General features: G+C 32.9%; 2 protein-coding genes across 3 annotated transcripts in view; one reads left to right on the top strand and one right to left on the bottom strand.

Annotated features, from left to right (window-relative positions):
• The window catches only part of LOC132119127 (mitochondrial import receptor subunit TOM20 homolog B), a 412,651-nt gene that overhangs the window by 324,355 nt on the left and 75,903 nt on the right, over positions 1-12,393 (top strand). The gene's annotated exons all lie outside the window — the stretch shown is intronic.
• Positions 1-12,393, bottom strand: part of LOC132119727 (zinc finger protein GLI2-like) — an 82,701-nt gene that overhangs the window by 27,449 nt on the left and 42,859 nt on the right. For both annotated transcript variants that reach the window (XM_059529926.1, XM_059529925.1), the window contains exons 3-4: positions 10,202-10,307; positions 1,230-1,423 (exon numbers count right to left, since the gene is read on the bottom strand). In XM_059529926.1, the coding sequence (XP_059385909.1) occupies positions 1,230-1,423; positions 10,202-10,307 (300 nt within the window). The remainder of the gene's footprint in view (positions 1-1,229; positions 1,424-10,201; positions 10,308-12,393) is intronic.

The following is a 12,393-nucleotide window of genomic DNA, read 5'->3' as shown; positions in this document are numbered from 1 at the left end:
CGAATAACGCCCGTCTGTTTCTGACCAACCACGGGAAACACTACCAGTTTGTGTTCAGAAGATTTCATGTCTTTTATGCTCTAACGGCTGCATTTATTTGACAGAAATCCTATAAAATTTGGAAAAAAATATTATAATTTAAAACAGCTTTTAAAGTGTAATGTATTTCTGTGATGCTCCGCTGTATTTTCAGCATCATTCCTCCAGTCTTCAGTGTCACATGATCTTCAGAAATCATGAAAATATGATGATTTACTGCTCAAGAAACATTTCTGATTATTATCAATGTTGAACACAGTTGTGCCGCACAATATTTTTGTGGAAACTGTGATGCATTTTGTTGCATTTTATTATTTTGTGATGAATAAAAAGTTCAAAAGAAAAACATTTTTTGTTATAAATGTCTTTCGAAATGTCTTTACTGTCACTTTTGATCAATTTAAAGCGGCCTTGATAAATAAAAATATTAATATTATTATTAGTCTTTTTTTTTTTTAATGGCAGTGCTTTGACTCCAGAAACAATTTGCAAATAAATAAATAAATATTGTAAATGAAGAAATAACATTTTTTAAAAAAAAATATATAACTTTAATAATAAAGTTAGTAATAATTAGCAAATAAATAAATACAAATTTGAAAAAAAAAAAGATTAAAAGGGTAAATCCACTGCAGACACTTATTAATAATAAATAAAAATAATAATAATAAAGTTAGAAGTTAGAAATAATTGCAAATGAATAAATAAGAGTACGTTTACTGTAGTTGTTTAAATTTGCTGCTGGTGTATAAAAAATATAATAACTAAAACATTGCAACAAAAATGAATGTTACAAGTTTAAGAAATATTTTAGTACTTATGTTTTATTTTATATTAATTGAAACACCTTTTTTTTATATCCTTTTTTAGAGGATCAGATTTATTTTTCTCCTAAAATTTTAAATTGCAATCACAATTTTAATCAGAAAAATTGCAATTACATAAAAATAAGCCCATATATTAAAAAAAATTTTTTTATTCTTCTTCTTTTTTTTTTTTATAATTTATCAATATGCATTAATTGTTATTATTACTAAAGTAAATATACATTTTCTAAAAAAAAAAAACGAAACAAATATTACTAATAAAGTATCATTTCGTAATATTTCTCTCTCTCTCTCTCAAAAAAAAAAACCTGAAAAAATGGTGAGTTTTAAAGAGAAATGCTGAGGTGCTGGAGTGTGACTGACCGTCGGCTGGACTCAGTCCTCGTGCGGCTGAGATCATGGAGAGCGTTGGGCTGCTGTGAGCCGAGCGAAGGTAATGCTCCACGTGTGGAGAGATGTAGGAGTGCGGCGGGAGGAAGCTGGACTCGCTCGCTCCCGGAGACAGACGGATCAGAGAGATGTCCGAGATCAGCGGGCTGCCCCCCAAACCTGCAGCACTGGAGACAAACACAACACTGTGTCCTTCACATCACAAACTCTGCTTCTGTATAGATATAAATACAGTATATGCACTATTCAGGAAAAACATTTCTAATAACAATTGGGATTACGATGCTAAACATTTTTATGATTACTACTTTAAAGTATTAATTCATATTTTAGAGCCACATTGATATATTATCATAAACCTTTGGCCAAATCGTGCCGCCTTATAAAAACACATTTTCAATTGTAATAATTAATTTTATCTGAGAAAATGCAATTAGATTTTAATTTGCAAATAATAAAAAGTAAATTATTAATTTTATAATTATAAATGTATTATATATATATATATATATATATATATATATATATATATACACAATACAAAATTGCATTGTAAAATAATTTTCCACATTTTAGAAATGTTTTAATACTTATTTTTGTTATTTTAATAAAAAAAAAAAACACTTGAAAAAATGTATTCAGGTTTTTCTTCTAAAAGGTTGAATTGTAATCACAATCTTTGTCCGAAAAACGCAATTAGATTTCAGCTGCATTTATAAATTGTGTCAGGAAAAAAAAAAACAATTAGACAATAATAATATAATTATTGTAACTGCTAAATAAAAATAGAAAAAAAAATTTTTTTAAATAAAAGCAAAAATAAATATAACTAAATATTATTACATAGATATATTTCACTGTAACATAAAATTAAAACATTAAAAAAAATGACTTTAAAAAAAAAAAAAAAAGATTTTTTAACTGATATGACAACTGTAAAATTATAATACAAATATATATGGCTCATTTTTAAAAGTTAAACCTCACAAAGCCTTTAAAGCTTCACATTACAAGTTTGGAAAGATGGTTGTTGCATGTTACGTCCCAAAAGCACCCTGAAACCTGCAATGCATATCTTCATTTAATTCAATCACAGCCTTTGTGATTTGATAAGTGCACTGAGTGAGCGATATTATCTGGAGAAACATGAACCTGGGAGATGATGTGCTGGACTGTGGCTTTGTTTTTCTGTCAGGCTTCAGTCTGAAACATCATAACTAATATTCCTGAGGTCTGAGGTGTGATGGGAAAAAGGCCAAACTCTCGAACACAATCCAGAGCACCCTTTCTTTTCCATCCCTCCTTCAAGGAAACTTCTGCGCTGGAGCTGAGGATCATTTTTCTTGTTTTATTCGTCGGATGCATTTCGTTTTAAGCTCTTGATGATTTCGAATGATTCCCAGACGGGACAATAAAGTCGTGGGATATTCGTTCGGTTGAAGAGTCTCGCTCAATTTCAACCTCTTGACACACAATCTACAGGATGTTGATGACATTTAAAACCATAAAAACAATATATATATATATATATATATTTTTTTAAATCATTATAAAATAATTTAATATATGATAAAACATATTATATAATAAAAACTTTTAACAATAATAAAAAATTAAATATATAACTGAATATATCATAAAAAGTTTTTTTTAATAAAAACTAAACAAACAAATATGAAGCATGCCTGTTTTTTTGCTCTTAAAATGTTATTTATATTATGTTATATTATTTTAGTAATAAATTAATACAAATAAAATACTTAATAAATAAAAATGTAAATACATTTTATAAATATTTTAAACCAATTTTTATTGTATTTAAATCAAAAATTTTAAAAATGTAATTCAGACAAAATTTAATATTTTTTTGAGGATCCAATTGTGTCCTAAAATTCACATTTTAGAAATATTATAATAGCTATTATTTTATTTAAATTTAAAAACTTAAAAATCATTTGAAAAAAATAAATAAATAAAAAATTTACTTTAAAAAAAAATCTGATTTTTTTCCTCTAAAATCCACATTTTATTAAATATTTTAACAATTTCTTTTTTTATTTTAATTAAAACGTTACAAAATTACATTCGGACAAGATTAGATGTTTTAAGAAGATCTGATTTTTCTCCTAAATATCCTTCGAGGAAATATATAAACACAAATTAATCAATAGATGTCACCTGACCAAATCTGCACTTGTTCCCTGTTTAATCTCACCGGTGTCTTTCCAATGCATTTTATTCCATCGGTCCATTGCCAATATCTGTTTAGCAAGTTAATGAAGTTTTTCCACTCACTTTAATGACAAGAACATCAAAACAATGAAGCGGTTCAACTACAGTGATGTCATCTGATTTAAAAACTTCTCGTTCTTCTCAAATAAACCTAACAAACTGAAAACAGTGAGCATGTATGTATATCAGACATATGCATACTTAATAACGGCCTGTCTCACATGCACACTGCACATAAAACATCTCAGTTTCAAACAAAAGACACACAGCCCGGGCGGTGCTTAAATAAGTAATGCAATATTCAGATTTAACACGCTTAGCCTGTGGAGTGATTCTCATTTTCATAGCAAGAACAACAAAGAACGTTCTGCACCAGGGGATTATGGGACCTCGCAAGCTGCCTCTTTCACACCTCCACCCTCCTACAGAGAGCAGGGGCTTAAGGTTCCCAGAATGCAGTTGGGTAACGGCGCTGATGGACAGTCGAGGCCAGGATCCTGAGGCTCCAAACACTCCTCTCATAGAGAGATGTTCACTGTATACCGAAGTCATTCATGTACGTACTGGGACAGGAGCAAACAGAAATTATACAAAATAAAAAATTAAAAAAAAAATAAATAAATAATAAAAATCATTATGTAGTTCGTAATAATTTTTTACACAAAAAAAATGCATATAATGAAAAATTTCAACCATATTTTTTTTTTATATACATTTTAAATTGTGTATTTATTATGTAAAGTTTATTTTAATAAAAGCTTTATTTCTAGCATACATGCAACATTTTATATTTATTTTTTTGATTATAAACTATATTATTATCTTAATTTTATAAAAAATTTATTCAGTCATCATTATAAAAAAATTGTCCATATATATAATGTAAAATTATACACGCATATATATATATATATATATATATATATATATATATATATATATAGAGTCAGTTTTTATACATGTTTAAATGTAAAATATTTAAAAAAGAGAATAAATATAATTTAATTTTCTGTTTTGGAATATTGTTTAAATATTTTAATTGTTTAAATATTGTTTTAAGATTAAAAATAATTTAATTTTGTTATTTTTTATTAATAAATTAATCACATATATTTTTTTATATTACTTTTAATACATTTAAACTGTTCTAATCTAATATATTATCTTCTTATTATCTTAATAATACTTTATTTGATATATATATATATATATATTTTTTTTTTTTTTCTATTTTAAATAGTTTAAATAGAAATACATGTTCAAATTGAAAATAATACAATAGAGAATAAAATATGTATTATAATAAAAACTTCTGTTTTGTAAAAGTAATACTATTATGTTTTTAAATGTTTTTTTTATGTTTTAATTTTATGTTTAAAAATGATTTAATTTTATGTTTTTAAAACAAATCAATTAATAATATGTATATATATAAATATATATAAATTGATAAATTGCAATAAGAAACTGTTACACATTTTAGAATTATAGTTTATTTTAATTAAAGCGATCAGAATTTGGATAACACTACAAAATGAGCACTTGATCAGCTACAGGGAGTGTTTCTAGACACAGAACCGGACGGCCATCCTAATATTTTGGAGTGACGCATTCACTTTTTTGTGCATGGATTTGATTAGCACCTTTGGATAAAGACGTTAGCAAATACCTGTTATCTTCCCGTCATAACCGAGAGAAAGCACAATCACAGCACATAAATACACACTTATTAATCTGCCACGGTATTGTCCTGGGTAATAAAAGCATCAGATGAGTGCAGCGTTTCTGCGGCGTCTATTGTTCAGCAGCGAGAGAGTGTTTGACTCCCGTCACGAGGCTGTTGTTTCTGTGGAGGAGCAGATGGGCAGAGCACCTGTTTCCAGGTCGTGCCAGGCTGTCAGGTGCCCACGTGTTGGCATTATCTGAGCTCTTTTGGTGATAGAGACACGCGCGTTTGCTTTAACACCCATTCACACACACCACAGGAGTCCAGAGCATCACAAACAGAGTCACTCTTCAGCAATCCTGAGGAAAAGAGCACAGAGGTCTCAGAGGTCTCAGAACGTGCTTCAAGACACCGAAGATACTGTAAGATGATCCGAGCTGCTAGACGTGCATGTGAAAGCATTATACTCTTACTGTATGAATGCATATTGATTCATTTTGTTCTGTTTTTGTGCTCAACATATGCTGCTACAAATAAAGTACATAAAAGCAACGAAACATTTAAGTAATATTTAATGTTTTTCATTTTTTTATGTCTTTGACATATATACATAACAAATGCAATATGTCATTAAAAGAATATATATATATATATATATATATATATATATATATATATATATATATATATATGCAAAAATATGCATTCAGTGTGAAATATATGATATTAAATGTGTCTAAATAATAAGAATAATATGCATAAACGTAATAAATTATTCTTAAAGTTATAGATAAATAATTAAATAAATAAATACAGGCCATTTAGAGATGAGAAAATCTGTATAAATAATAATTTACATAGAAAACGTAAAAATGTGTAACTATAAAATGTCTACAGATAAACATTTATTCATAACAATTAACAGCCGAATGACTCAAATATTATTTCATAAAAAATATATTTACTAACATATGGGTTTATCTACATGCACACACACATATGAATAAATAAATAAATATGTATATATATATATATATATATAGATTGACTGATTGTGTCTAAATTTCAGAGTATATGTTCACAAGCTCGTACAGTATGTGTAAGCATCTGAAATCTGCTGTACACTGATGTACTAGTGGCTGTGTGTGTGTGTGTGTGTGTGTGTGTGTGTGTGTGTGTGTGTGTGTGTGTGTGTGTGTGTGTGCGCGGTGATGAATAGTTCTATGACAGGAACTCGTCTCTACCTGGGGGCTGATACTCTGATTTAGATAAATCACATTTCTGCCAGAGAGCCATATCACACACACACACACACACACACACACACACGGAAAGTCTCCAAACTCTCACAGAGCAAACAACACTTCCATACTTCCTCACAAGCACAAGACAGCGACCTCCATACTGACACGGCTCTATTACTGATGACACCTGAACCAGTCGACCAATCACAAACCAGACATAATCACAGCTGTGCTCAAGGATACCTTGTTTATTTGCAACTACATGTCTAAAAAATTTGAATTTTGTCTCTCTATATATTTAATTCTTTAAATAACATACTATATATATATATATATATATATATATATATATATATATATATATATATATATATATTTTATACAATTGTTAAAAATATATGAAATAGTAATAATATTATTTATATATATATATATATAATTCAACTGTAATTAATGCGTTTATAATATTATAATATTAATATAAATTATAGTCCAACTCCAGGTCTACAAGCTTTGATCTGATCCCTTAGCTGATATATGTATATATAATTAATAATAATCTAATATTTACCATATTATTAATATGTGGATAAGCGGAAGAAGATGGATGGATGGATTATTAATATATAAATTATATATAATAACTTTACATCAGCAAGCTTTTAGTTAATTACAATAAAAAAATTCACAAAAAATGCAAAAATTATTATTATTTATATTATTAATTATCATTATATTTACCACATTATTAATATATAAATCAGAGTGCAACTTTTATTCTACAAGCTTTCAGTCGATCACCACAGAACTTAGCTTAAACGTGTTCCTCAGTTTGTAAAAAGCATAAACTTCTGAGTTTCAGCAGCATTTAAAAGCATGTTGGCAGTGCTGCACACTTCCCGGCTGGACTTCCACTGTAAGTGCATTACTGTTAACATGTTTCTTGTTTTTACAAACTCAAGAACTACTGGACAAAACCACAAATGCAAAGAATTCCCTTAAACCAAAGACACTTTTTCCCGCATGCAGCATCGGAGCAGTGGAAGTGTCCTGACGTCTCGACGCAAGCTTTCCGAGACGCTCTTGGACGAGAAGCGACGCTGACAAGTGCGAGGTTCGTTGGGAAGAGTCTTGGGAGAATTCCCACGGCGCTCCAGATGAATCGCACTTTCACTTCGGCCAGCTCTGGAAAAAAAAGATACCTTTCCCCTGCTCACTTTGTCAAACGAAGAAAAAAAAAATGAAGAACGAAAACAAGATATCCATTGGGAAGCTTCCTACGGCTGCTCGGCTGACAGCTCTGACAAAATAACCAGCGCCCTCATTATTTTATATGCAAACAATGATAAAACGAACTGTATGGAGATGTCATGTTAGACTATCAGCTCGGAGACCCTTGACATGCCTCCCTACGACTGTAACAAAGTGTCCCGGCTTGCCACGGGCGACACCACGCTTAATTTGCTGCACAATGTGCCTGTAATTAGATGAATTTGGCTCAGGCAGAGGAAAAGACAGCCAGATCAAGGTCTTGATGAATTAGGGGTCCACTGTCAAGATCAAATCACATTAATCAAGGCGAGCGAGTGTTGAGACAGCTAGTCTCCCCCCAACATGGCTCTATGTGTGATGAATAGGCTAGCTGCTAGCGGGCCGACCGAATGTATCACCATCAAAATCTGTGAATTTAAATGTAACAACGCTACTTCCAGAATTCTATTGATTTATTCTGCTCTTTTAAGATAAACCATCCTTGGAGCCTCCAGACCCCGTTTCAAAAAAAAAAAACAAAGGAGGGGGAAAAACTATGTGGTGTTGTATTTAAGGAAAAACAAACAAAGTGCAACTTCTAAAACTAGCGCGGCCCACTTTATGTTCTGTTTCTACAGTACTGCCGCTGCTGTTGATCTGCTGGAGAATTCATACGGGACGCGTGAAGCTCTGAAGGTCTGGAGGTTAACCTACATTACTGCCACGGCTCGACACACCTGAACCAGAGGATGCTGGGAGAACCAAAGACCGTCGTTGTTTGGGAAGACACGACTAAACCCTTAGGAAAGAAAAAATCTCCTAGCATTGATATCAGGTGCTGACATCGCCTTATTCTCACGTGTCTCATCTATGGAGTTTCAGAACAGATCTCAACAATGTACTCAACTCAAGTCTGCTAGCAAAAGTCACAGATCTCAGTATGAACTCAATTATTTCTCATCAAATTCTCCAACGCGCTCAACGTTTTCTACCAAAGTCTGGTTATAAATCAGAAATCTCAACATGAACTCAATCATTTCAAAAGTGACGCTAACAATAAAACAGAACAAAAAAAAACGTCATGAAACATTATGAACTCATAATGAAGGATTTCTCATCATGTTCTCTATGCTATGCTGCTATGCACACACACTGATTTTAAAGGTTAGTGCATGTGATTTATATCAAGAGTTGTTTTATTAAGGAAGTTAAGGAGAAACATCTGGGACACAAATGAAACAAATATGAAAACCCAATGAAGTATCCCAATTCTCACGTTCCTCTCCAGTAATCTCATGTTTCTCCTTTAGAACAATATCCTCAGGTTTTCAAGATGCCAAATCCAAAGTCAGACATCTCACTATAACCTCAGTAATTTCTCATCAGATTCTAAAATTAGCATAGCATTTTGTACCGAAGTTGGTTGATAATTCAGAGATTTCAAAATAAAATCAATCGTTTCTCATCATATTCACAAATGAGCACAGCGTTTCTTACCAAAGTCTGTTGATAAGTCAGATATCTCAATCTGAACTCAATCGTTTCCCATCAGATTCTCAAATTAGCACAGCGTTTTGTTCTCCCAAGGTTCTATCATCATGCAAATTTTATAAGATTGTGCGCATAATTTATATAAACCATAATCTCATTATGGAATTTGAGGAGAAACATTAGAGACCAAATTGATACCTAAATTAAACCAAGCCAAAAAGTAATTGAAGCTTTCAAAATCTCACATTTATCTCCTGTTATCTCAAATGTGTCTCGCGTTTCATCAGAGATCTCAGCGGTGTGCTAAACTTTTTAAAAACACCAAAGTCTCAATACGAACGCAATAATTTCTCATGAAGATCAAATAATCTAAACTGCTGTCCACATACTAATTGTGTAGATTCAAACACAATTTATGTGAATGGTTCTCATTAAGAAATTTAAGGAGAAACATCTAAGTCAAAAATAATACTTAAAAAAAAGTCCTGAGAAATCAAAAAAACTATCTGTGAGCAATAAATCTGCATAATCATAGCATACTGCTTTCTTTTAAGATAACTTTCCGAAAGTAATTTAAGGAGCCAAGTAAGTTATTCTGGAAAAGGTCTCAGCTCAATGCCTTAAAGGTTAAATGTTAAATGAAAGAGACGAAGATGAGAGCAGAAAAGTTTATATTCTCCTCTCCAGATGTTTGATCTACTGAACCGCAATAATCTCCTTCCTGGGTTTGAGATTAACCCGGCCTTCAGTTTTGTGTCTGGCATGAAAACAAGGCCAGGGTTTATGCTTTTTTTTTTAATGGTTAAACCACGAACAGAATGACCTGGCTCAGTTTTATGCTTTAAATCTGAACGCATTCGTATGCTTTTTATGAAGCATCAAAAGCATGCGCCGGTCGTTTTGGGGTCCACCCGATTACACTGCATTTGAATGTTGCATGTCTGCATGCATTCTAACCGCGGGGATAAACAAAGCAGACGGTTTATTTGCGAGCGCAGAGATTATTTATATTCACAAACACTGAGAACAAGAGCCAGAGATGGATAGGGCTGGAGGCTCACCCGTGCAGAGCATGGAGCGCATGGGGCTCGTAGTGGTATCTCCCCTCGTGATGACGCACGTCGATGGGGATCGGAGAATGGAAAGTCGGGAAGATGTGATGAGGGCCTGCAAGAGAGAGAGAGAGAGAGAGAGAGTTGATAAAAAGCCAAGACTTTCAAAAAAGAAATTTCAAAGGCAACAGCGCTACAATAAAGTAACATGAATTTCAGAGCGCGCTGAGCAGTATCGTGTAAAATATTGGCACTATCACACAAGAGTGGAGGAATAAATAAATAATCAAAGTATCCTAAGAAATCCTACATCCCCAACATAAAAGATATCCAACTGGGCTTTTGACAAAGACCTGCAGCTAGACGCTCTTTGAACTCGTACGGATGATGGACGTTGTGAAGGAAAAAACCATTCGGGACACAAACTAGGGCTGACAGCGCAGGGAGAGAATATTCCTCGGCCAGGCATGGTTGCCTTATGCTGGGCCGTGCCAATCGGAGCATCTCCCAAACCAACCACGTCCCTGACACATTACTGGCTCCGAAACGAGTCCGAAACGAAGGTGCCAGGGCGACGTGAAATCAGAGGAGGTCAGGCCTTTGAAATCAAACCTTTCACTAATGAGAGACTTATAGCTGTTGCCTCAGTGTTTTACAGTCTGTCGTATATGTTGGCTGGTGTTTCTTTTCATCATAACTCCTTTGGCTGGATCGTTTTACTTGAGCCTGAAGAGAATCAGAATCAGCACTTTCCTGCAATAAAACCTCTGTTGGCTCGGGACGTCCCGTTTAATGCCAACAGGGCTTTATTAGCGGTTATGATAACGGGAAACCACAGCTCACGGTTTCTTCGCCATATGCAAAGAGTGGTTTGCAATGGTAAAGTCTTAACTAGCTTTCCCTTCTAATTAGTCTTTCGCTCCTGGAGCTCCTCCTAATCTTTTAATGTCCTGTGAAAATACTGGACGAAATCAAAGCATATTTTAAGAGCTTTCCGGTTCTCTAGGTTTTCGCATTTTCTATTTTTCAGATTTCGCAAATTAAGTACTTGTATATTACAGGTATGTTTTATAATGCTCATAATCAGATCACAGTAACTTCTTATGGATTACATCATTACATATTATTCACACAATGGCCATTAATCTTCCATAATTCTCCCTTCTTTAAAATTTTCCCACTTTCTTGCAAACCATGCTTCTAAATTTGAGTGAAAAAACACCTCTCAAGCAATTAGACCATGTATGAAACAAATAATTATGCAATATACTTAAAACATGGATGATTTAATGCATCTAATGATGTTGATATCAAAAAATTGAATATCAGAATCAGAATAAAATGATTAACCTACATTACGTTACTAAATACAGTTTTCATCAGGTAATGTGTAACCAGTAACGACTAGTTTGACTGGTGCTTCTATGTGCAAACCAGCACTAACTTCGAACACTAGTTCTAGTAATGCTCGACTTGGCAGGAATGAGAGGAGGGTAAGTGAATCAGCTGATCTCAGGACTGTATTAACATTCTTTAGGGCGGCAGCAGAGGGAGGGTGAGGGGTGACCCGGGGGAGGTCAGGGGTCACAGGTCATTATCCACACCTGGGGTTCTCAGCAGCTCCTCTAGAGGATTCATACACTCAACAGAAGCAGTGTGAGTCAGCAGTCTCTCACACTCTCTGCTTCTCTGTCAATTTGTTCATACCCTTCAAAAATGGCAGACCAGACCGTCCCAAAGGACAGGAAGTGACCCGCTTCTGTCTTTCTTTTTCACCTTACATTTACATAATGTAAAACTTTAAGGGAAAGTGCATCGAAAAAAACAAATTGAGGTAATTTATTCACCTTGATGTCGTTCCAAACCTTCAACAGAACACAACGGAGTTGTTTTGCAGAATTTCATCGAGGGGGAAGATTTTTCAGTTAATAAAAACTACATCCTCATTAAAAAAAATTCCACTTTTATGAAACTTTTATCTAGTTTTTCATCTGTTTTTGGCACTTAAATGGGTAGTTTACCCAAAAATGTAATTTCACTTACCCTTATTGTTCCAAACCTGTATGAATTTCTCTCTTCTGTTGAACATAAAATATATTTTGAGGAATGTTTGTAATAAAAGATAGTTGATGGTAGCCATTGACGTCCATAGTAGGGAAAAGAATACTATGGAAGTCAATGGCTACCAGCAACTTCCTTCA

This window comes from Carassius carassius, chromosome 38, assembly GCF_963082965.1.
Source record: "Carassius carassius chromosome 38, fCarCar2.1, whole genome shotgun sequence".
NCBI lineage: Eukaryota > Metazoa > Chordata > Actinopteri > Cypriniformes > Cyprinidae > Carassius > Carassius carassius.
The sequence above is the reverse complement of the archived record's forward strand: the minus strand, read 5'-3'. Positions and strand labels throughout refer to the sequence as shown.